Genomic DNA, 26070 nt, shown 5'->3' on the forward strand with positions numbered 1-26070 from the left:
TGTGTGTGTCATGGTACATGTGTATCTCCGTCCACCAACACACAGACACACATGTGCACACGTGGAGGGAGTCAGAGGGAGGGAGAGAGACTCTGAGTTCAAAGTGATCATGAGGCTGGGGAAGAAGGATCCTGAGTTCAAAGCCAGCCTAGGGTATGTAGCAAGGTCCCATCTTAACATGAAAGGCTCCAATTGAAGAAAGCCCAGAGTCAGAGAAGCAAAGGGTATTCGTAGGAAAGATGCTCAGGAGATTTTCCAGTTCTCACCCGGACTTTCCTTTCCTCTTACCTGTGGAAGGAGCTGGTTATCTACAGCAGACTGGCCTGTGGGCATGTCTGGGGGGGGTTGCCTTGAATGCTGATTGATAGAGAAGATCTTAGCCTGGAGTGGTTAGCACCATTCGCTACGCCAAGGTCCAGAACAGTGGAAAAGGTAAGCAAGCTAAGTGAGAGACGAGTAGGCTTGGATGCATTTATTTTCCTGCTTTTAGCTACGATACAATATGGCTAGCTGCTTGAGTTTCTGCCTCAACTTCCCCTTAATGGTGGTCTGTAACACCTAGACTCGTAAACCGGATAAACCTTTTCTTCCCTAAGTTGCTTTTGGTCCGAATATTTTAATCGCAGCAACAGAAATAAACAGAATAAATAGAACAGAAATTGACTTGATATTATAAGATACCAAACCTGCACTGGAACATGGGATAAACCAGAGACAAAGTTGATTGTGTGTGTGTGTGTGTGTGTGTGTGTGTGTGTGTGTGTGTGTGTGTGTGTCCTGATTACGGATAAAGGATTTCACTTTAATAAAATACCAATGCCAATGTTGTAAGAGAGGTTTTGGCTTGGCTAAAACCAAATCGTCATCATTGCAAATAGAACTACAAGGCCACTTATCAGGTTGGATTAAGTGATAAAGCGGGAAAGGATTATGAGAAGAGAACCCAGGCTTTTCTATGGCTAGGGTGAAAAAGCTGGTTGAACGAACTGCCAGGTGTTGCTTTATTGCTCCACCAAAGAACGTTGATGAAATTGTTTTTATCAGAGCTTCAGGAAAGAAGACTTTTCACTTTTCACAAAGTCAAATTGACGTGGGGAGCACTTATACATACGGTGAGAGTGACAAAGAGAAACACCGTGTTAGGTCGCTCATCTGCCCAGTTTACCATATGCTTTTCTTCCTGTCAGCCACCGCCATCAGAGACATAATTTGCCGTTAGAAGGTCCCCCCCGGTAGGACTGACAGGAAGATGGCAAGTCCTCCGTGTTCCAGGGTGACCAGTTGAATGAGCTGTCCTCCAAGACTTTGGACACAGTCCTAATTCAATATTTAGTAGAGATGCACACTCATGCCTTTCACCTGTTCTCCTTCCATGAGAACTAAGAGAGAGCAAAGGAATATGCTACCATAGTAAATGGTGGGCCAGACTGTTTTGTATGAATGGCCAGGGTAGGAAGCGCAAGTCATTGTGGCAATGTTTTAGGAAACCATTTCCCCAGTTACCCAGAATTTCCCACTGTTAGAATCAAAGCGTCTGATCTCCTATCTGTGAGCATGGGCTTGCGCATCACTGGGCTGACCCAACACGGATGGACGTTTTCTTAGTAGAGTGTTAAAGCTTTAGGGTTTTTTTGTTGTTGTTTCTAAAGAAGATACATCTGTTGCTTCGATCAATGCACTGATAATTTATGTGCATCTTTCTGAACTTTGGCTTAACCTTACAGACACATCGTTTAATCAACAGCTACAGTCTCTCACCTAGCTAAGGCTGTCTGTAGGTAGGAGAGGGCTTGGTAGAATCTCTGATGAATGATAAAACAAGAAAGAATCTTGCTAGGTAAGCCAGAAAACTTGAGAGACTTGGAGGAAAGAGACGGTGAGGAAGAGCATGAACCTAGGATCTGAGAAGAAAGGGAAGGAGGGAATCATAGTCCAAAATGCTCAGTGAATAAGACACCATATGTGGCATCTCATCTTTACTTCAGGTATGAGTACTGGTTTAGGGTGGGACTCTGAGTCTCTGTCATAGGGACTGTTGGATGACTTCAAATGCAGGCTCCTTAGGAAGGAACTAAGAATGTGGATGACTGGAAAGGAACTTCAGAGCAGTGAATGTCTCTGATCACCCTCATCCATGGTGTCTACAGAGCAGCTCCATGGTCACCCTCACCCATGATGTCTACAGGGCAGCTCCATGATCACCCTCGCCCATGGTACCTATCATTTTTACACTGGTGATTAAAGTACAGTAAGCAGCTTCAACAAATAATCTAGTCCAGTGGTTCCCAACTGTGTATCACAGCTCACAGCCCCTTTGGAGATTGAGTGAGCCTTTCCCACACATTATAATTCATAACAGTAGCAAAGTTACAGTTGGAACATTCATGATGAGCTTGGTCACCAGAGTTCTACCCCCAGAACACACAGTGGAAGGCCCTCCCACAGGCTGTCTCTGAACCCAGCATATGTCATGTCTCTCTCTCTCTCTCTCTCTCTCTCTCTCTCTCTCTCTCTCTCTCTCTCTCTCCCCCACACACACACACACACACAAATGTTTAAAATATAATTAATTTAAATGATAGTTGGATTTCTTTTGAAGGCATACAGGATGCTCAGAGAGTTCCAGATGACCTGTTACAAGCTGCTGAAGGCCACCGCTCCCCCATCTTACCTGCCTTTTGGTCTATATCCTAATATTGCTTTCCTGACAATAGAATGGTTTTTATATTAAAAATTCATAAACATTAATTTTAAAATGACTAAAAATATATGCTAAAACTGTTCTTCATATAAATTCTAAGGCAGTGCAGAAGACCAACAGAAAAATAAAAACATGGACTTTCTCTCTGCTAATCAACTCTTCATTTGATGATCGTTTTAGTATTAGTGTGTTATGTATCATATCAATCATGATTGTTACTCTGATAACTCTAGTTTAAAAAAATAACAAAACATCCGTTATAGTTTTTAAAAATCTTTTGGGCTGCATTTAGCCCTATTTTAAAGCAAAACGAACAAACGATGTTGCGTTCCCAGAAGGAGAAGGCCAAGCTGAGACACCGGAATGCTCTGGCTAGCGCGGACTTCTCTCTAAGCAGCTTCGATTGTACCACGTGGTACAATGAGAAAAACGCCGCGCCTTCTAACAACTGTGAAACCAGCATCCCAAATTAGTAGCATTCCCGTCAGGTATGCTTAAACATGGTGCATGTACTAAAAACCGGAAGCAGACCACGTGTGAGCAAACCATGGGGAATCGGTTGGAGGGGGAGAGTCTGAAATGCAGGGCATTCTGGGAAGCCTTAGCTTCTGCTGCGCTGTTATGATACAGGGGGATCCATATGCAGGGAAGGTGGAGAAGCCCCCCGAAGCCGCAGTACACACCTTGCTCGGTTTCAGAGGACCTCATTGGAGACAAACCTCACAAGCACAAATTAATGTGGAAGGGTCTCCTTCAGGGCCACATTCCTTGTTAAATATCAGAGACTAGATCCCGAATCGGGGCTGTTCAACCTCAGAAAATTCATATGAGGTTTTATAAGACATATACATTTTGTGACTATGGACTCAGCCAACCTTTGTTCTGGGTCCTAGTTCACACCTAGCGTTTCTCACCTTTGGGTGGTTTAACCGCTCCCAAAGAATATATAATAAAACAAAGTTTCACGCATAACATGAAATGTTCCGTTCCTTTAACGCATTAGGTGTCAATATTGATGAGGAAAGAACAGACTAACAAGCTAAACTTCTGCTTACCAGCCTATAATGAAATCAATTGGTTTTCATTCTGAATTTAAAACCAGCTGACGTTTTTTTTTTTTTTTCTTTTCTTTTGGTTTTCTCTGAAACGGTTGTTTGCTAGAGAAGACATGTGAACTCAAAATCCAAAGCCCCCTCCTGTGGATCCCCCCGCCCTGCTGTGAAAACTTTGGCAGTGCTCCTCTGGGGTTATCCCCCTCACATGATAAAAGGCACCATGTGAAACACCTTCTCCCGTTATGACTCAAATTTTAAAAACATATAGATACCTCATGAAAGTCCCTTTTAGTTGGTAATTATATCAACCATTTCAAAAAGATTATCTACAGGTTTAATTAACCAAACCCCCTGATGATAGACAAGGAATACCACCACGAACACCCTTGTGTATTTACTGAAGTGTTTATGGATGCTAAGTTTCTAAAATAGAAAAGGAAATTAAAGATTCAGTTACATACAAGTACCTATACGTAGATGTGTAGTGTGTGACCTCAGGTGACAAGCTTCCCTCAGAGACTGAATCCTTCTGGAAATTGCCTAACTATGAGCTGATTAAAAGACAGTTAATCTTAACAAGTCACCCTAAATCAGATGATGAGGCTGTTAGCCTTCCCACTAAGAACCTCTAAGAATCTCTCCAGGCTACCTTTACTTACTAGACGATGTGTCTTCAAGACACACAAAAGAGAGCCTTCTTTTAAAGCTATGAATTAAATATCATCGTGACCTTAGAATTTCTGAAGAACGAAGTTGCTTTAGGGCATTTTATTGATTTGAAAACTTTTCTTTTCTTTCCGCCAACATCACCTCTGACTATTTGCGATAAATAATAGATTCAAATGTATTTATAATAAATAAGATTGGGTTTTTTTATTTTATAATTAGTCATAAAGGGGTAAATATAAATTGGTATGTTGTAGGAAGCTGCCCCCAGGCAGACGTTCCTTTAGCGGTAGTCACACGGCACAGAACTGCGTTTCCTCAGGGAAAGCCATTTAAAGAACAGAGAATCAATACTCCTCTTGAGGGAACTTGCCAGGCCATCCAAGAAGCTGCTAAAACGGTTCAACACCTCAGGTAGCCACTTCTGGGCTCCCAGGTTTGGTTATTGTGTGATGATTACAGCAAGATAAAGCCAGGGTGTGTCGCTTTTTAACTGGAAGTGACCACAGTTTGGGGACCACATCACTGCAGACCATGCCTGACGAGCTGACACCCTTCTCCCCGAAGGCTTTGGTACCTCCGTGTTCAGCCATGAGCGCTGCCTCGGAGCACCCTTGAGCCAGTTTATACAAATTCATGAAAGAATTAACATGCACTCTAACCGGCTCCAAGTGAATTTTTAATAGATGTAGGGTAATTCATTCAAAGCAAGAAGATTTTTATAAAAGGTCTAATTTGTAAAACTTGAGAAAGCACGTTGCTTTCATCTTTCTCAAAGTAGGCTGGATTATTTGTGCAGTCTGATTATAAATATTTGGGCATCAAAAGAGATTGATTTCTTACCACTAAGTAGTACTCCGTTGTGTAAATGTACCACGTTTTCTTTATCTATTCTTCAGTTGAAGGCATCTAGGTTGTTTCCAGGTTCTGGCTATTACAAATAATGCTGCTGTGAGCACAGTTGAGTAAATGTCCTTGTGGTCTAAGTGTGCATCTTTTGGATATATGCCCAGAGTGTTATTGCTGGGTCTTGAAGTTTGCAAGCAAATGAATGGAAATAGAAAAAAAAAAAAACATCTGAGTCATCTGAGTGAGGTAACCGAGTCCCAGAAAGACAAACACAATATGTACTCACTCATAAGTGGATACTAGATGTGAAACAAAAGATATTCAGCCTATAGTCCATGACCCTAGAGAAGCTAGGGAACAAGGAGAACCCTAAGAGAGACATACCTGGATCCCCCTGGAAAGGAGAATTAGATAAGATCTCCTTAGAAAATTGGGAGTGTGGGGGGAGGGCAGAGGGGAAGGGAAGGAGAAGAGGGGGTAAGTGGAAGGGAGGAGGAGAACATGAGGAAACAAGATGACCGAGATGGAGGAATGACAGAGAGGGCAAACAAGGAAAGAGATATCTTGATTGAGGGAGCCATCATGGGGTTAGTGAGAAACCTGGCACTAGGGAAAGTCTCGGTAATCTACAAAAATGACCCCAGCTAAGACCCTAAGCAATTGTGGAGAGGGCGCCTGAACTGGCCTTCCCCTGTAATCAGATTGATTACTACCTTAATTGTCATCATAGAGCCTTCATCCAGCAACTGATGGAAGCAGATGCATGATCCACAGCCAAGCGCTGGGTCAAGCTCCTGGAGTCCAGTCGAAGAGGGGGAGGAGCAATAATATGAGCAAAGGGGTCAAGACCATGATGGGAAACAGCTGACCTGAGCTAGTGAGAGCTCGCTGACTCTGGACTGACAGCTGGGGAACCTGCCTAGGACCAAAGTAGGGCCTCTGTAGATGACAGTGTGTGGCCTAGGCCTTCTGTGAGGCCACGGACAGTGGGACCAGGATTTATCCCTAGTGCTTGAATTGGCATTTTGGAGTCCATTCTTTTTGGAGGGATACCTTGCTCGGCCTAGATATAGGAAGGAGGGCCTCGTCCTGCCTCAAAGTGATGTATCAGACTTTGTTGACTTCCCATGGGAAGCCATACCCTCTCTGAGGAGTGGATGGGGAGGGGGGAAGGTGGGGCGGCAGGAGGAGGGAAGGAAGTGGGAACTGGGATAAGAATGTAAAATGAGAAAAGATAGTTTTTAAAAAATAAATTTAACAATTTAAAAAAAAACGCTTTTTTAAAAAAGAGATTGATTTCCCTTTGGTTATTTTACAACTGTGTTAGTAAGAGAAATAAAAACCAATTTATAGTAAATTGGGGGAAATCGGGTTTAAAATAAGAATTGAGGATACATACACAGTCTGAATTATAGTATTGTCTATGCTCAAAGTTGTGAAAATAACTCATGTAGATTATCCTAGGAAAGTTATTAATCTACAACAAACAGCGAAGGAAAAGCAGCTACTGAACGCATTGCTTATATTCGTAGAAGGGCCTTTCGGTCTATGACAACTCCGTCTTTTTGAATTCAGCTTTTCATTTAAAACTCCTCTAAAGCAGACACTATATCTAAACCGCTGTCATCTGCATCATTTATAACTTAAATTTGCTGTGTGGATCAGCAGGCTGAGTGGTCTAATTGGGATAAATGGAGCAAGTAAGAAGACCAATGAACCAGTGTGGCGTCTTCGTGTGTATATCCCAAGAGAGAGGCTCCCGGGTGATTTACAAGTGGGTCATTATCATGAAGAGTTGCTTCAAAAGTCGCTTGTGCTCCTTGAATGGTTGGCATAATCTTTTAACACATGCAGAGAGGTGGGGAGGAAGGAGAGAGAGAGGATGAGAGAGAGTTCCTAAGATTTAAGTCTGCTATAAAATTGAATGGGCCAGAAAGGTGGCTCAGCATCGTTTGCTCCCAAGGCTGACCACCTGAGTTTGATACCCAGGAAGCCCACGTAATAGCTGTCTTTTAACCTCCACACTGTGCCATGACTTGTGTGTGCACGTAACTGATTGATAAATAAGCCTGCGGAGATGCAGGAATCATTCTGGCACTGTTGAATGTACGGCTATAGAGATTAGCTATAGGGATAACCACAAACTGAGAACCAGACTTGCTTTCAGAACCGGACAGCCTCAAGCAAACTGCTTGACATATGTACCCTACTTCTCAGATTTTAGAAAAGTTTATTATGTGAGTAATAAAAGGTCAAAAGTAAATACTAGGGATATGAGTATCTAAATAACTCAATAAATATTGAAAATCATCCAAAATTCAAAGGATTAAGCTTCTCACAAAATCAACCGTGAAGTCCATAAAGTTACATGTATAAACGCTACATAAATGTCTGTTGTTGCTTGATTTTTTTTTAATGCAAGTCTCACTGTTTAGCCAGGGCTAGCTTAGAATTCACTATGTAGCCCAGGCTGACCTCACACTCATAATCACCCTACCTTAGACTCCCAAGTTCAGGAACTGCAAGCATGAACTCCTCTGCCTAGTGATGTAACACACCTGTAAATAATTCCAGTGCTACCTTCAAAGCCTATTGCCGGTGACTGTGTGTACTATAGCTGTATACTATGTCTGTTTGGTGTTCATGAAATTCATTTGTCTGAGTAACCTTTGCTTTGGAAGTAGTGAAGCAGTCACCTCTGCCTGAGGAACTTTGTGGAAGAAATGAAGGTAGCATGTTCTTTTTGACTAAGAGGCTTCAACATTTTACCTGAAATAACTGTCAGTCTGTTTCCATCTCTGGACTTCCCAGCGGTTTGTTTACCTAATGAAATTGAGTGACCCTGGTGTCCCTCTGTGGAGAGACGAGGTTGCCACTTAAGTACATTGCTTAGAGATGGTTTGCAATATCCTATAAATGTTGGTGGGAGAAATTATGGCAAATAATCATTTTCTAGAAGAGAGCATGTCATTAGGAAAGCAGTTAACATTCAACAACTAGTAAGTTTTGCCTTTTGCTTTCCAAAATTGCTTCCATTTGATAATAGAATCAGTTTGGTTTTGGCAGAGATAGACATTTAGACTAATGAAGCCGGAACCCAAAAGAAACTCACACACAGAGGAGATAGTCATTTTGGAACGGAACTCTTAACAGTGCTAGAACAGCCTGTTATCTATACATGAAGAGTAAAGTTGGGCCTCAACTTTATTCTTCACCTTCAAGTCAATTTCAAATAAATTAAATTTATGTAAATGTGAAAGGCACAATTTTAAACTTTGAAAAGGAAGGATAAGGGAATACCGCTATAACCTCAGGGCAAGGATTTATTAAGTAGAACAAAAGACATAGTGAGATAAAAGATGAACTCTGCCATTAAAACTTTTTCACATGAGCGTATGGGTGTGGTGTGCATGGGGACACATGTGTGGCATGCGTGAGGAATCCAGAGGCTGACTCCAACCTGCTCTCTACTTCATGTATACATCAGAATTTCTCCCTGAGCCCAGAGATCTCTAGTTAGCAAAACCATCTAGCCAGTGTGCCCTCAGGAGTCACTCTTTCCACCTGCCAAGCCCAGAAATTTCAGGTGGTCATCTCCACCCACCACGCTCTTCTGTGGGGAGTGGGGCTTCATGCTTCTGAACTCTTGTCTTCATGCTTACATAAAATGGAATGAAATGAAATCTATGTCCTGGCAGTGCTCAAGCATGCATGGCAGCCTGTGTACGGCGGTTCTGTTGAACTTGTCCATATTGGGTTTCATGGTCTAAGTTGATGAGGACGACTGACCAGGTCTCTCCCTCAAGAAGGCACCAGATCTCATTACAGATGGTTGTGAGCCACCATGTGGTTGCTGGGAATCGAACTCAAGACCTTTGGAAGAGCAGGCAGTGCTCTTAACCGCCGAGCCATCTCCCCAGCCCTGTCTATTAAAAACTTTGAATTAGCAAGATGACATAAAGAAAATGAGAAATAACATATATGTGTATATGGAAAGGAAGAAAATTACAGTCTAGAAAAAAATAAAGATTTTAGATCACAAGGAAGTGAGAGAAGAGTGAAACAGGGAGAGGAAGTGACTCTGGGCCCATACCTTCATCTGGCCAATCACAACCCTGACAAGATGTCCAGCCTCATTCACAGTCATGGAAATGCAAAAGTAAAATAAAAAAATACTCCCTCCCATCTACCAGGCTAAAATTTAACAGCCTAACAAATCCAAATGATGGCACAAGTGTGTTTAGAAAGAGAAGTCTTGCATCTTCCTGATGGCAGCATAACTTTATCCGACAAGTTTGAAGATTGGCGAAGTATTGCCCATTCTGCTTACACACACACACACACACACACACACACACACACATGCACGCACCTGCTCTCACACTTTTTCTCAGCTGAAACTTTTGTGAAAGCCCAGAACACAGACAGTTATCACAGTTGCTGCCTTCCTGGTTATCCGAAGGGGATACAGAGGTGATGGATGCCGTTGGGGGTGCGAAAGAGCACACTCCAACGCACTGATGCAGTGTGTGCCATATAGGATAGGACCCTGTGTTTCTCATAGACGTCAGTCAAGGAAAACTGCTAGGGAGGTCTATCCATGACTTAATACAGGACCACCCACGCAGTATCTCTGGTCATAACCAGAAAAGTGGATATAGACTGGATATCTATAAGTTTTTGGTCATCCTCCAGAAATATCTCTTGACTTCTATTATAGTCAAAAATATAGGGGCTGGAGAGTTGGCTCAGAGGTTAAGAGCATTGCCTGCTCTTCCAAAGGTCCTGAGTTCAGTTCCCAGCAACCACATGGTGGCTCACAACCATCTGTAGTGGGGTCTGGTGCCCTCTTCTGGCCTGCAGGCATACAGACAGAATATTGCATACATAATAAATAAATAAATAAATAAATAAATAAATAAATAAATAAATATTTTTATATATATATATAGAGAGAGAGAGAGAGAGAGAGAGTCAGGTTTCTGCTTAAGGTACTTGTCAGACAGACTTGCAAGGAGGAGAAGGTCAGGGGAGAGTCATGGGAAGAAAGAGGTATAAATGGTATGTTGGCCTGCTCAATTAAGCCTGTGAATCTTGAAGCCATGAAGCCCTCACCCAGAGCCAAGGTTAATGGAAAAGCTGGTCCCTAAGCGATTACGCAGGGGTGGGGCTAAATGGGCAAGTGGTTTAAGTGGTTTAGCGATGCCCTTTTGGCAGACAATTAAACTCTGTGTCTTCAAACTTAAAAGAGGAAGTGGACTTCAAATCAGTCGTGGTAGTGCCAGGCTTTAAGATTGGACATGGGGGGTGGGGGTGGGAATGAAGGAACAGATTACTAATCTGAAGCGAGGAATGAGAGAGACCACGGTTAGGAGAAACCAAAGGGTCTATAAATTGTCTCACATGATGGGGCAAAGACAAGGCTATCAAAGACAGAGGAAAGGGAAGATGGTCCAAGCAAGGCACTGAGTTATGCTTCTTACTCTTTTGATATTGAATTCTTTAATGTCTCTATCATTATTGAGCTTTTGCTGGGCCTTAGGCCCTGAGCTAGAAATAAGAACATGGAAGTAAGGCAGCCGCCTAGGAGTTAGCATGTCATAGATGAAGAGAAGCAAATAAAGAAATAATTAAAATTTACATATTAGAAAGAGTATCACAAAAGATCAAACATGAGATGTGGTGAGGCTGTCTGTAGGAAGCTATCTCGGCAGGAGGAGTGAGCCTAGGAAATACTACATAGAGCCCATGTTGAGGAATGACTAGGTTTGGCCAGCAGAGAGTAAATAAAGGCATGGAGATCTGACGGAGGTGATTGTAGCAACTGTAAATTCCTGTTACACGGCCAGGGTGTGTTTGGTACAAGTCAGAAAGAGGCATGGAATAGCCACAGAGATAATGCCAGAAATGTGTTCTTGGGTCAAGCCAATCGGGACCTCATATTCCACATTAAGGAGTTTGAGGTTTGTCCAGACAGCCAAACATAAGGAAGCCTTTGAGTGACCCTAAGCAAAACAGAGACATGATCACATTTTCATATTTGAAAAGAAAATCACCCCGGTGTCTATGGACTAGAATCTGAACTCCTCCTTCTGTACCCTATGCTCCAGGGAATTATTCAGATATGTCTTCTCCTCTTCCAAGCACACACCCTTAGGGAGATCTGGTGATATCTGTACCGTTGATAGTGCCAGGGCTATACCCAGTTCTCAACCTATACCCATGTGATTTATCAACCCCAAATCTAATCTGTTCCTAAAGTGAGAGATAAACTCTGGCGTACAGCTACACGGTGTCAAATAAGTGCCTACCCATTGCAGGCTGACCTTAGCATCTGTATGTCTCAGTTCCCAGGTAAATCCAGGATGTCCTTGCAGGGCTACAGAGGTTCAGTTAGTGTATGAAGTCCCTAGGAAAAGGTCTAGAACATTCGCTGGCATCAGTAGAAGTCCGTCACTCTAATCCTCTTCGGCACTCGTAGCTCCTGCTTGGCAAGACCCAGGTTAGGCCTCAGCTCCTTACTGAACACTCATTGGCCTTCTCCAGGCACGTGCAGCTTTTCGTTCTAACACGCATATGTAATAATTATATAGAGTACATATGTACCATTTTCTCAGTATAAAAACACTATCCAAGCATTTGTGATACAGGAGTGAACAGCCTTCCCTGGATCACTTCTGCTTTAGTGTTAACTGGACTCAATAACTCAACTTTAAGAATTTCAGGAGTAAAGACTTTGTGTGGATGATAGCATATCAACTGGAAAAGAAAGAAGAGGGTGGATTTGGCCAATAATGCATCACATCTGTGCACGGCACTTTCAAAGCATGAAGAAAGAACAAATACTTTCTGCCTCTAGAAAACGGTTCTCGTCACAGAAGAGACAGAAGTGCGGACTCTGTTGACTAGGGTTGATAAGCGGGCTAGGACTGCATAGCATGCGTTGAAGGTCTAACCACTGCAAGTCTACAGTGTATATCTCTCCTCAGAATTATCCATCACTAAATAAAACCAATTCTATATAGAGTTGGGTTTCTCACACTTAATGATTCTTCCTTTTTTTATTTAGATGGGACATCTTGGGAGCTGTCATTGGTGCAGAATGTGGAACCATAGAATCAGGTCTGTCTCTGGTGTTCCTCAAAGATGGAGAAAGGAAACTATGCACTCCCTACATGGATACAACTGGTTATGGAAACCTGAGGTTCTATTTCGTCATGGGTAGGTACAGACTGCTGCCCTTCCCTACAGAAATAATAGGGCTTATTATTTACCATGTAACATAAAAATTAGTGGGATCTGAGCTCTCTTGTTAAAATAAAGACCTAGAGTACCCACCTCTACCTCAGTACTTAATCTAAGATAGTTTGTGCATTCAAAAATCTAGGCATGATTTCCTTTAAGTAATATTTAAACTATTTCTCACTTCATTAAAAGTAACATATAGAAAAGTTTAGTAATAAAAGTTATAATAAATATTTTATAGGTCATTCTAGTTTATCTATCTTTACCCTCCTGATAAAATGTATTTGAAACTGGGATTTCAATAGTAAATCAGTATAGTAAATCAGCCCGTATTGTTTGTGCCATCTTGTAGAGAAGGACATCCTTGACATACCATGACTAGGCCAACGACAAACAGCCATATTGCCTTTCTCTCACCTCCATTCCGTGCTCTCAGCAGCAATGGTGCATGAACTAACAGTTATTAAAAAGAAACGAGGCCATGAATTTGAAGGAGAGTACGGGAGAGTATGTGGGAAGCTTTGGGGAAAGAAATGTTTTGATTTTGAATACATTCTCAAAAATAAAGATTCATTTTTTTAAAAAAATGACAATGGGAAGGAAGCAGAGGCCAAGGTGACCCTTTGTCCTCAGCCAGTAACCTCACCACTCATCAAGGTGAGCCATTTATTTTCATGGGTATCTTGTTATTACCCAACGCTACTGTTCTGGGAAGCAGGAAGGGAAAATAGTTTATAGCGCTCCATCATGTTTTACAATACTTTCTATTTCCAGTCAGCTTAAAAACACATAAAAGTGTTCATAAAACATGCTCAAGTATATTATAGATAGAAATAAAGATGGGAAAATATCACAGGTAAATTAGGGGCTTGAAATTTGTGGCCTGCCAGATGTGTCCCACTAGTCAACATTGACTCAGTGACATAGTTTTCACTGATGTCAGCCCTACCACACACTTTCTTTGTAGAATGGAAAAGCGCAAGCAACATCTGGAAATGAAACAGGAAATAAACATTGTCTACCTTTGACCTTAGCAGCAGAGATGTCAGTTCATCAGGGCTGAATGTCCTGAGCCTAGGACTCAGAGTTACTGTTTATCCCTTACATTCCTCACTCAGTCAGGAATGACTTCTCGACAGTCATACGGCTCAAAGTTGCATGAGATAGACCTCAAGACCGTCATGAGACAGACCTTAGTGCCATCATGGTTGTAAGCATATTGCCCATGTGATGCTCCCAACAGCACTTTGTCCACAAAGGAGAAGTCATAGGTCTATAGTGATGTAATCTGAAAGTTTCCTTACTCTAAAATAGTTTTTGCATTTAAATATCTAGACCTCATTTTCTTTAAATCATATTCAAACTGCCTCTCATTTTATTAAAAGTAATTTCTAGAAAATATTTGTAATACAAAGTTGTCATATTTACTCTGCCATTCAAGTTTGCTTTCCTGTCTTTACCCTCCTGATAAAATGTATTTGAAATTACACTTACAATAGTAAGGGAACCCATCTATTAAAGATTAACTTGTCATTAAGTTAATTCCTTTAGAGAGAGCTTATGTGTGGGATAGTAAGTCAATTTTAGTTCTTCTCATAACAAAATTGATTATTAACTAATGAATTAAAATAGTGTTGACTAAGCCCAAAATTTTAATTTTAGTAAACCCAAAGAAGTACATCATCGTAAATAAAAGGAACTCCATTCAGGAAAAATTAAGACATACAAATTGAATACAAATCCAGGTAGGACACGTAGACATAGAGACAGTGGAAGGCCATGCTACCCCGGTCACAGTTGCTGGTTGAATGAGTTAACACATAAAAGCATTCAAATGCTGCCCCACAAACTCTGCCTCTGCCTGTTACTGCTTTACAAGTGACTCAGAGTCTGTGACCACAAGTGACGTCTAACTGTGTGTGGGGAGAAGGCAGCAGGCTTTGATGGAGCAATGAGAAAGGGCAGAGAGAGCTGAGGATGGCTGCCATTCACGGGGAAGGCTTCATAAAGGATACGGCATTGGACCAATCCTTGAAGGCCAGGCAGGACTTCCTTTCCAAGAAAGAATCTCAGACTAACCATTCTGAATAAAGGCCATTTAAAAAAAAAATCAAAGTGTGTGATCCATCCCAGCTGGCTAGTTTTCCCGAGGTATTAGCAGAAACGTGTCGAACTTTGCTCTTTCTCTCGCTGCCATGTCAAAGGATCCTTGCTAGGACAACATTACCTGCTTTTATAGTGAGATAATTCCATCAAGAGTATGAAGGAAAGACAAATAATCAGAAACCAGGAAACAAGACACTGGTTAGATCAGTGGAGTCGAATTCCACCCCCCAAAAGAAAGAAAGTTAGAACAGAATGCTTTATAGCTTAGTTAAACTTGTAGTCGTGTTTAGAATTTATGATGGACAATATTTCTAAGTACTAAATAAAAATATTAACAAAATTTTGGTAAATGCTTCCCTTTCCATGTGGTATATTTTGTCTGGCAACTCTGGTAAGTGTCTCGTGTGCTAATCAATGCAACGGAAGAATGAGTCAGTGCTAAGTGATATTGGCAATAAGGGACCAAGGCAAGACACCTTCAGAGACAGAAACAATATGACTTTCTCTCTGGGGGAATGGCACCTGGTTTTCAAAGAGGTGGGTATGCAGAAGAATTTAGTGTTTGACATGGTAAGACTGGGATTTCTAGAATACCAATAAGATCGAAATTCTCTTCACAGTTTTGAGCACATTTGAAAACCATCCCTGTACTGCTCCTCAATGAATGAGTGCTGAATAAAGAAAATGGGCTTTTGAGAGTGGAACTAAGTTTTCCAGTCATGAAACTTTTAGGGAAAATCTTTTGCCAGTGAAGGGAGAAGGAAGAAGGAATCGAGACTGTAAAGGAGCATAAAGAGGAGAAAGGAGGCAGGCGGGAGAGGGAAGAGGCTCCCATGGGATTATAGAGTGATCTGCTGTGCAGGAAATGCCCTGGAGGGTGAAACTAGCCAGACTGAAGACTGAGAAGTCATGGGTAGCTTTTGAGAGGGCATGCCCATGTAGTGGCAAGAACACCAAAGTGTGTAGAATTAGCTAGAAAGGTATGCATCACTGAGACAGGGTCACTCCTTCAAGAATTTCATCAGAGATAAACAAACCTGGAGTCAAGATCTTGAGAAAGCAGAATCAAGAAAAGCTGGTTTTTAGGATAAGATAAAGCTGAACCTATAGAAAAGATTCCTCAAAAAGAAAATAAAAGCAATATGAGAAGGAACTTGGTGTGAGTTTATAAGTAGCCCTCAGTGTTGTCTGAGATTTCTGTCCTGCCCAGTTCTCACAGTCGTTAAGTACCAAAGAAATTGCACAGAGGTCTACATTAATTATAAACTGATTGGCCCATTAGTTCATGCTTCTTATTAACTCTTACAACTTATGTTAGCCCATTATTCTTGTCTATGTTAGCCACATGGCTCGGTACTTTATTTGGCGGGGCGGTCACATCTTACTCCTTCTGTGGCTGGGTCATGTCATGAAACTCTTAGGGAAAATCTTTTGCCAGTGGAAGGAGAAGGAAAAGGGAATCAAGACTATAAACAAGCATGAGGAGAAAAAGAGAGGAGGCAGGCAGAAAAGGGAAGGACTTTCTTCTTCCCAGAATTCTCCTGTTCTCATTGACCCGCCTCTACTTCCTGTCTGGTTGTGCCACCTATACTTCCTGCCTGGCTACTGGCCAATCAGCGTTTTATTAAAATACAATTGACAGGGTACAAACCATTGTCCCACAACACCTCAATGTGGTGTTCTGGAAAGTAAATGGCTTGTTGTTTGTCAGTTCTAGACCTCATTCCTCTCAGGCACAGTTTGCATGTTCAATCCTTGATTCGTATCAGTTTTTATGACTATCACTTGTGTAAAACTTCTACAACTTTCAGAATTCATCTAAAACTCCCTACCCCTTATTTACCAGGCCATGTGTTCAGCAAACATTGGGGACCAGTACCCAGGACAGTGCTTTAGAGCCAAACTTTAGTGAACAAGACCTAATAGACCTATAACCTAATAAACACCATTCTTTTTACTATATTTTTATTTTATTTTTTCAAAACAATCTTATTTTTCATACCAATCCCTGTTCTCTCCTCACACTGCCCTCACCTTCCTCCCATCCCACCCCATTCACTCCTTAGAGAGGGTGAGGCCTCCCCTGGGAAGTCTACAAAGTCTGTCACATCACTTTGAGGCAGGACCAAGCTCCGCCCTGTATCTAGGCTGAGCAGGGTTTCTGTCCATAGAGAATGAGCTCCAAAAAAGCCAGTTCATACAGTAAGGATAAATCCTGGTCCCACTGCTAGTGTCCTCACAGACTGCACAAGCCACACAATTGTCCCTCACATTTGAGGGCCTAGTTTGGTCCACTGTCAGTCTGGAGTCAGTGGGCTCCCACTTGCTCAGGTCAGCTGTTTCTGTGGGTGTCCCCATCATGGTCTTGATCCCTTTTCTCCTCCTTCTCTACAACTGGACTCTGGGAGCTTGACTCCGGGCTTGGCTGTGGGTCTCTGCATCTTCTTCCATCAGTTGTTGGATGTAGGTTCTATGATGGCAATCAAGGTATTCATCAATTTAATTCAGGGGGATGATAGTTCAGGCACCCTCTCCTCTATTGCTTAGATTCTCAGCTGGGGTCATTCTTGTGGATTCTTGGGAATTAACCCAGTGCCAGGTTTCTCGCTAACCCCATAATGGCTCCCTCTAACAAGATATCTCTTTCTTTGCTCTTCCCCGTCTCTGTCCTTCCCCCAATTCTGTTCCTCTAAAAATGTTTACTACGCATTCAGTTTGTTCTCATCTTTTTCAGTTGACACTGTCTATTTTCCTCTGGAGTTTTTTTTACTACAATACATCATCACAATGCAATTAGGGCTACTTGTCATTCTTATGAAGAATCTTCCCATAAGCTATGATCTCTGTGAGTGTCTGAAACCGCGGGTCCTAATGTGCCTTTTCTACATGCAGTGTGTTCCTCTATACATACAAACCTATGGTTGAGCCTGACAAGTGAATTATAAATCAGGCAATAGTAAAAGACTAGCCAGAAGAACGATGATGAAATTAGGCGTGGGTTGGGTAGGCAACTCAAAGGGTAAAGCGCTTGCCTTGAAAGCATGAGAATTTGAATTCAGATCGTAAAAAACCGAGTGCGGCAGTGAGCTCGTGTGATCCAGCACTGACAACAGAGATGAAGGGTCTCTGGGTCTTGCTGACCAGCCAGCCTGGCTAATTTGAAAGTCCCAGCTTCAGTCAGAGACCCTGCCTTAAAAAACAAGGTGAAGAGCAATGGACAAAAATGCCCAATATTGACTTTTGGTCATGGAAGCATGAGTGTATGTGTGTGGACACACAGACACACAAACACACGCACACACACATTCCCACATGCACACACATACAATTATAATAACTGTTCCAAAAGTGAATATTAGTAATTTCATGTCATGTTTGACATGTAATACTCACTATATAAAAGTATAGTATATACTTTATAGAACTGTAATATACACTATGTAAAAGAAAGCATGGGATAGTGGATACTACAGTATATCTGTCTTTTTTTTTCTCTCACTAAATGATATACTGGAGTCAAGACATATTCTCCCTCCTAATCTGGTGCTCAGAAAATAATAAAAATTCAGTCAAATCACTTTCTTTGCACAAATAAGAATCTATAAGGTTATTTAAAGCACTATTTGAGCATTCTAACATTGACCATCCAGCCAGCTTTTATTGAAATCTTGCTGTACTTTAATTGCTCTACGAGATGCCTCCTGAGTCTTTCTTTCCACCACGCATCAAAGCTTCGAAAGCTAAGCAAGATCCCATTTCTTCCTGCAGGAGCTGCTGTCACCGAGCTTCACAGGACTGACAGATTGCCCTCACAGGGATCTTTCGGATAAACTCTGTCATCATCTTAATGTCTGAGCAAACCAGCCTCTTCGGTTGCTTCTATCAATGCCGCTCAAACACATCAAGTAGCTTTTAGAATGAACTTAGAATCATGATTGAATCTCAGTATGATTCTAATAGACCACTTCCAAAGCCAAACATGTATCCGTTAAGGTGTCTGTTCAGGATACTGAAAACAGTTGCACTTGGAAAGATGAAAGAACGGTCTCTCATAAATAATGCAGCTTGCTCATCAGGATGGGCTTTGCATGTGGCCTTAATAGAATGACTGTAGTCAACTGTTGATATTTGTAAACTCAGACAACCACATTTCCGTAAGGTCCCCAAAATGGGACCTTGGAGACTCAGAAAAGGCTCATGGGCCAGTCACAAGTCTCATTAACAGGTTATGAAAATGTGATGGCTGAACTTGAAGAAGTAGTCACCGTTTACAGCATCAGATCAGAGAGTTTGATGTTGTTACTTCATGGCGACTGCCCTAGAACTATGGACAGTGGTATTTCCTCCTTCACACTTCTTGCCAAGTGATTCCTAAGACTTGCGTTGGCCAAGAACCCTTCTATCCCTATGCACTGTCAAAGTCTGTCTCTATAGTACTCTTTTTGTCTAATATTCCTCCAGCTATGAAGTTTCTTAAGCTAATTAGGTCCCATTCAGCTTTCTTTGCTTCTTTTGTCAGACGGTTTCTTCAAAAGGTAGACCCCATTATCCAAATTGAATCAAAGCAGACATTCGTAAACAACTGGTACCTTGTTGACTTCCTCAGCTTTAGGTGGAGTCCCAAATACTGTTTGTTGATTTTGATAACTTTCCAAAGGGTGATCTTATTCTAGAGTTTGAAGATGGCCTTACTGGCAACATGCTATCAACAATAGCAGTTACCTATAAATAGAATTAACATCCGTGGTGGTTGATTTTGAAACACAGGGGGAGTTCTTCGAAGTGTAACGATAAGAGAAACGGTTTGCGTGATGAACGTCAGAAACGCTTCTGCAAGCCTTTACTCTTGTGTGACTGGTGCTGTTGTGAGTGGCAGTGTGCGGGGCTTCTAGTGAGCCTTTAAAACCAGATGAAGCAGACAGTTGATAGAAACCAGAAAGACCTAAGAATATTGATACTGTATAATAGAGAAGAAAAAAAAAAACAGAACACATACTCAGGCTATTGTATCATCAGAAGCCTCCCGCCTCCCTTCCCGTTCTAAGGGTCTATCGTTTTGTATGACTATAAAGCAGAGTGATAGATAGCAGACTGTATTATGTACCTCCCACTAATCAAATGAAGCACCAAGTATAATGCAAAAAGTAAAAATAAAAAAATTACATACTTAGAATACGAACATATCTACGAAAATACCATCAGTGCTACTTAAAACATCTTTATAATGCCATTCCAGAAATATGTGATGCAGGGAATCACCAAGTTTATCTTCATATAAATGGGCTTAAAGACAAAAATTACTTGATCATCTCAAAAATAAAGAAAAGGGCCTTGACAAAATCTAGCATAACATCATGACAAAAGTCTTAGAGAGTAGGACTTACCACAACATAATACAGGCTATGTATGATAGACCCCATCCAACATCATCCTAAATGGAGAAAAACATGAAGTGATATTATTAAAATCAGGACTAGGACAGGACTGTCCAGCATCCCCACTGTGTTTCAGTCTAGAACTCAAAGCAGCAGATGGAGCTAATGGGCAAGAGAAGGAAATTAAAGAGATTTAAAGAGATATCGATAGGGGAATAAAAGGTCAAATTATTTCTATTTACAGATGATATAATATTATACATAAATACCTACCAGAAAACCATAAACAATCAACAATTCCAGCAAAACAACAGGGTACAAAATCAACTTACAAAAGCAGCCACCTTTCTGTACACCACACAAGCACACTGAGAAAGAGATCGTGGACACGCCTACCCTTACAGTAGCCTCAAAGACAATACAAGTCTTAGAATAAACTTTTCCAAGGAGGTGAAAACTTCTACAGTAAAAACTTCAAATCTGTGAAGAAGAGGTTGAGGAAGACATTGTAAAATGGAAAGATTCTCATGTTTATGGATTAGTAGAATCAATATTACAAAACTATCATCTGACCAAAAGCCATTTACAGATTCAATGCAATCCCAATCCAAATGCCCCAAACAGTAATCACAGGAAAAGAAAAGTATCCTAAAATTTGTTTGGGACCACAAAAAAAAAAAAGCCCTCTTAGCCAATACAATTCTGAGCAAAAAAGGGATTGCCATTTAAAATTTCAAGATATATTATGGAGCCATAATGGTAAAACGGTATGGTAATGACACACAAGACTTGTAGACAGGCAGAATGAAACAGAAGATCCAAACATACATACATAGTTACAGCCATTCAAAGGCCATATACGCAAGTGCTCACAGGGACTTGGGAGATGAGCAAACCCAGGCATAATGGCTCCTGATGGCTCACGTTTGTAATCCCCAGTCTTGTGGAGTTAGATAGACAGATCCTTGAGCCTTGCAAGTCAGCCAGCTTAGTCTACGTGGTGAGGTCCTAGCCAGTAAAAGACCCTGTCTCAACAAAAGGTGACACATAAGGTTGTCCTCTGGCCTGCACACGTAAGTACAATACCACGTGCACACACATGTACCCACATGTACCCCCACACCAAAAAGGCGCATACACCAAAATATCTTTTTAACTAGGTTGGGTTGGATCATGGTCATGTACACACACATGTACCCACATGTACCCCCACACAAAAAAGGGACATATGTACATGTGTGCCATGTGCATGTGAGCACACACACAAAGATATCTTTTTAACTGGCTTGGGTTGAATCAGTGCTCAGCATGCACTGTTATTTGAGTAAGTCTGCCAAACAGAGTAATAGTGGCCTTTCCCTGTCAAGTCTTTGACCTGGAACATGACTCTTCTGAGCTACCACCATCAATTAATCCCTTGGAGCCCCTTATCTTTGTGTAAAAGTATCCTTCCGTGACATGTAATGCTGTAATTGTTTCTTGCTCTGATTTTCAACATGATGTTTGATGTTTTGGAGGCAAGTTGTTTCTCACACCATGAAAATTTTTTTTGCTTGATACAGGAGGCGTCTGTGACCCTGGAGACTCCCATGAAAACGATGTGATCTTGTATGCCAAGACTGAGGGAAGGAAAGAGCATTTTGTGCTGGATACACTTTCTTATTCCTCCTATAAGGTACCGATGACAACCCTTGTGCCCGATGACCTCAGAACCCCCAGGCTGAGACCACACCCACAAAGAGCATGTCAGGCAGGCACAGAGGCTTCATCTCTGTGGGGGACACCCCAGGAAATTGCTAGATTTTTTTTAAGTGACTTGGGAATTTTAACACTCATTTTTATTCCTGACACAAATGAAAACTCAGATTTATTCAGGAAGAACAAATTACTGAAACAATAACGCAAAACCCAAACCTCCTCTGGACAGTTACTCCTGTCCCTGAGAAAGCTGTAAAAGGGAACTCTAATTATGCAGCTTCACGGCCTTGCTTTTCGACAGAATGGGTAGAGCCCCACACTGGAAATCTTTCAGACAGAAGGCGTCACAGGCATTCACATTACTGTAAACCTTACATTTTTCTTTGCTCATTAGAACTACAGGATTGTGCTTTTCCCTTTGCTCTCTGCGTATAGGACAGGAACTGTTTCTGATTATTTGCAAACATCCTGAAAGTCACGTGAGATGATTGTCCAGGGTGTGCGGGTGTTTCACACCATCAGTGTGTGCCGACACCACCCACACTCAGTAGTTTCTCTCCACACTGATCGCTCTCTGGATACTCCACAGAGCTAGGGCTAGGGAGAAGTCTCACTCAGCAAGGTGCTTGCTCCGTAAAGTGGTCCTGCCTAAGTTTGGACCCCAGAACCTAAGTGAGAAGTTGGGCATGGTGGTGCACACCTGCAGTGTAGATGCTGGGGAGGTGGAAATGGGATCTCTAGGTTTGACAAGCCAGCCCAGCTGACCAACTCCAGGTTCAGTAAGAAATGCTGGCCCCACGCGGAAAGAAGTGGAGAACAGTGATTGAAGAAGACACCTGACTTGAACCTGGGCCTCCTGTACAAATTTGCACACTCACCCACGTAAGCACATACATGGAAAATAAAGAATTTAAAAATAGTCAACTTAGAAAGCAATCAGAGAAAAATATCCAACACGTTCAACATTCAATTGTAGCCCAATTGATTGGGATATCATCGAAGACTACTTTTCTAGCAGTTAGCTGGTATGATTTTACCTGCTCTGGCCTTGTGAATCCTTCACACCGAATCATAGACATAAATGATCGCATGTTGATCTATTGTCTATGACTGCTTCTGTTTTGAGTCTTCTTTTCAGGATTCGTGGCAGAGAGGAACACTAGTGTTATACAGAGCTGCTTTGAAGGCACAAATGATGCAGTCAGATTATCATTCAGCTGCCTCTGTCCTGTGCTCCGGGGGATGAAATGGTTACACACACTTGATCAGTCCCACACAGGGAGCCCCCTGTTTGCACAATCATTCTAAGTCCTTGAAGATAGAATCTTCCACATGAAATAACAAATCCAGCACAAAAGTCATTGCCTGGTGCTCAGTAAATGGCAGGTGTGGATTCAGTGATTGCTGGATAGAATCTAAGAGAATCATATCATCTAGATGAGAAGGATTGTAAATAATTCGAGTTTCTTTCTTCTGGAAGGTTCCATCTTTGCTTTCTGTAGTCATCAACCCTGAACTTCAGACGCCTGCTACCAAATTTTGTCTCAGGCAAAAGAACCACCAAGGGCACAATCGGAATGTCTGGGCTGTGGACTTCTTCCACGTGCTACCGGTTCTGCCGTCTACAATGTCACACATGATACAGTTTTCTATTAATCTGGGATGTGGGACGCACCAGCCTGGAAACAGGTAGGAAGCACACGTAGGAGTAGCATCCTCTGGTGAGAAATGAGCGTGCATGCACTTGACTGTTGAATGAGAATTTGTCAGTAGATACCTGTGTGGGTTCTTAATTAAATGTCTATTAACAAAATAATTAACAGATTCTTCCCCCTCCCCCTCTGTAACAAAATACAGATTCAAAGAACTGAAAAAGTTCTTTGAATGATAATAATAATAATAATAATAATAATAATAATAATAATAGGAGGAGGGATGTTACTGGGTAGAGTTTTCCCTACTGGGTGAGTATAGTTTCGTTCTGAGTGCTTGATACAAAGTATCAGAGGTGTTCACACATGCCCTGGCAACATCCCTTGTAATAAACTGATGAAAGTGAAGTAACTGAAGACCAGATTGGCCCCTGTAGGCTAGTGACCCCCTAATGATAGGTATGGAGGTCAATTAGCATTTCAAGGGCTGTAGCTTCTCTGTTTCACTTGCAGAAGTGTTGCTTGGCTCCCCTGTAAGCATTTTCCTGGTCTCACATTCACGGGGTGAAGTGGCAGTGTGAGACATGGTAATTGCCTTGCTATCTATCAGATTCAAAACACAAAGCCAGGTTACTGTGGGTAGCCCTTCAAACATAGCTTTTGGGGCAGCAAGCCAACCGCTTGCCCTTTGAAGACTGGTCAGACTCCAGGGAGAGATGACACAGACATTTAGGAAATGTCCCGTACTCGTTTGTACGGGACAAACCAGATGACCTAGCCAGAAATGCAAGGAATCATTTGATATCTCCTAACCCCCCTCTTTGTTGTGGTTGCTCTGCTATTATTAGTGTCAGCTTGGAGTTTTCTACTAACCACGGACGTTCCTGGTCCCTGCTCCACACTGAGTGCTTGCCTGAGGTCTGTGCAGGGCCCCACCTCCCACACAGTACCACCTACTCCTCTGAAAACTACAGTGGGTAAGTGAGCATGCTCCAAGGCTCAATTAAAAGATTGAGTCCACATGGTGTAAAATTAAAAAAAAAAAGAAATAGTAATTTGCAGACTAGACATTTTAAATAATAGCTAAGTAAACTGACTTCTCCTTAAGAGTGGTATCATGAAAATACATGCACAAATATCTTTGCTAAATCCTATCCTGACCACACTTTCTGGGGTCAGTCATCCTTTATGGATGACACTTGTGTTTTGGATTATATGCCCCATCGTTATTGCTTTTGAAAAGGAATTGTTTTGCCAAAATACAGACATAATTTGGGAGTAGGAAAAAAAAAGATAGCTTTTTAGAATTAGACCTGGTCAGTCCGATCTTACTCTAACATCTACCATATGCGATGGTGGTCAGTGTAACTCTCCAGATAAATTAAGGTCTACTGCACACTCTTTTGTGGGCTAGCATAAAACTCAAGATGCCTCGGTAAGACTTTTGCCAGCTTATAGAATGAACATTAGATACACAGTAAAATATTTACAAGGCCAGCAAAATGGAGACGTGGACTCCATAGGTGAAGATAAGCAATACTTTATTAATTTTGGTGTTAGAGCGAGCACACAGAAACAGGAGCCTCACAAGAATATAAAGTTCATTCAGAAGATGGGGATGTGGTTGTGAGGCTGGTGCTGTGCTAACTTTCTCACAGGTGGAACCGGATCACCATCCCCCTCCCTAACGCAGCGCTCACCCGTGAGACCAGGCTCCGCTGGAGACAGACAGGAACAATCCTCGGGAACATGTGGGCGATTGATAATGGTGAGTGTTTACCACAATCATAGGCCATTGACGCGGGTGCGTCCTAGGTTTTTGTCAGTCAGCACGGCACAGCACATTGCTAAGTCATGGTCTTGCGATTCCTGAAGCATCCTCTCTTCCTTTTCTCCTTTGCATTCCTTCAGAAGCCAGGGATGTACAATCAGAAAAAAAAAAAAAGGCTGTGTAGTCAGCAATATTAGATGCTGAAATGTTTCAACATACATAATTTTAAAATGCTTAAATCCATAAAATTCAAATTCACAGTTGATGACAAAGGATAGCCTAACATTTTCCTGAATCTTATGCAGAATTAACATAAGCACCATACTGCATGTATTAAAATAAGACCCATTCTTCTTAGTGGCTCCCATAACATCTGGGCTGCTCATCTTCTAGCTGCAGACACGATGCAGAGAGGGGGAACATCGTGTCTAAAATACTCATGAAACTCACCCTGTTTCCAGGAAATGGCATGAAAGAAAAATTTGGATATCCATAGAAACTGTGAACTAGATTGATGATCATCTCTGCATAGTCTCTATACTACAATGTATACTTTGTGTGCAATAAGAGACAACAAAAGTTGCCTAAACCTAGTATATAAACTAAAGTATCTAAGGTTTAATTTGTTAAAATAAAGTTTCTTCGCTGGCAGAATTTTGCATAGCGTTTTAATTACCACAGCTGCTGACGGGCTCCAGGGTATGTGTCCCTGGGCAGTAGGATATGAATAGATTTTTCCTAGTGTAATTCTGTTTAAGAATCTATAATGAATGTTTATTAGTTTTAGTCTTCACAAAAGAAGTTTAAAAACTAGTAATAAAGTGAAGAACAAGTATGAGGAAATTGAGAGTGTAATGAAACATGTATCTGCCTCTGTACAGGTTGTCCAGTTTCCTAAAGAAAGCAATTACAGCGTGGTTTAGGAGCAGGGAGTGTTTCCTGCACACTGCTG

At 41.7% G+C, this 26070-nt stretch overlaps 1 protein-coding gene across 2 annotated transcripts in view; it reads left to right on the forward strand.

Annotated features, from left to right (window-relative positions):
• The window catches only part of Reln (reelin), a 433437-nt gene that overhangs the window by 261144 nt on the left and 146223 nt on the right, over nucleotides 1-26070 (forward strand). For both annotated transcript variants that reach the window (XM_087902405.1, XM_087902404.1), the window contains exons 12-16: nucleotides 12341-12492; nucleotides 21560-21672; nucleotides 23176-23384; nucleotides 24196-24324; nucleotides 25006-25115. In XM_087902405.1, the coding sequence (XP_087758531.1) occupies nucleotides 12341-12492; nucleotides 21560-21672; nucleotides 23176-23384; nucleotides 24196-24324; nucleotides 25006-25115 (713 nt within the window). The remainder of the gene's footprint in view (nucleotides 1-12340; nucleotides 12493-21559; nucleotides 21673-23175; nucleotides 23385-24195; nucleotides 24325-25005; nucleotides 25116-26070) is intronic.

The sequence above is a fragment of the Myodes glareolus genome, chromosome 27 (assembly GCF_982192425.1).
Source record: "Myodes glareolus chromosome 27, mMyoGla1.1, whole genome shotgun sequence".
Classification (NCBI taxonomy): Eukaryota; Metazoa; Chordata; class Mammalia; order Rodentia; family Cricetidae; genus Myodes; species Myodes glareolus.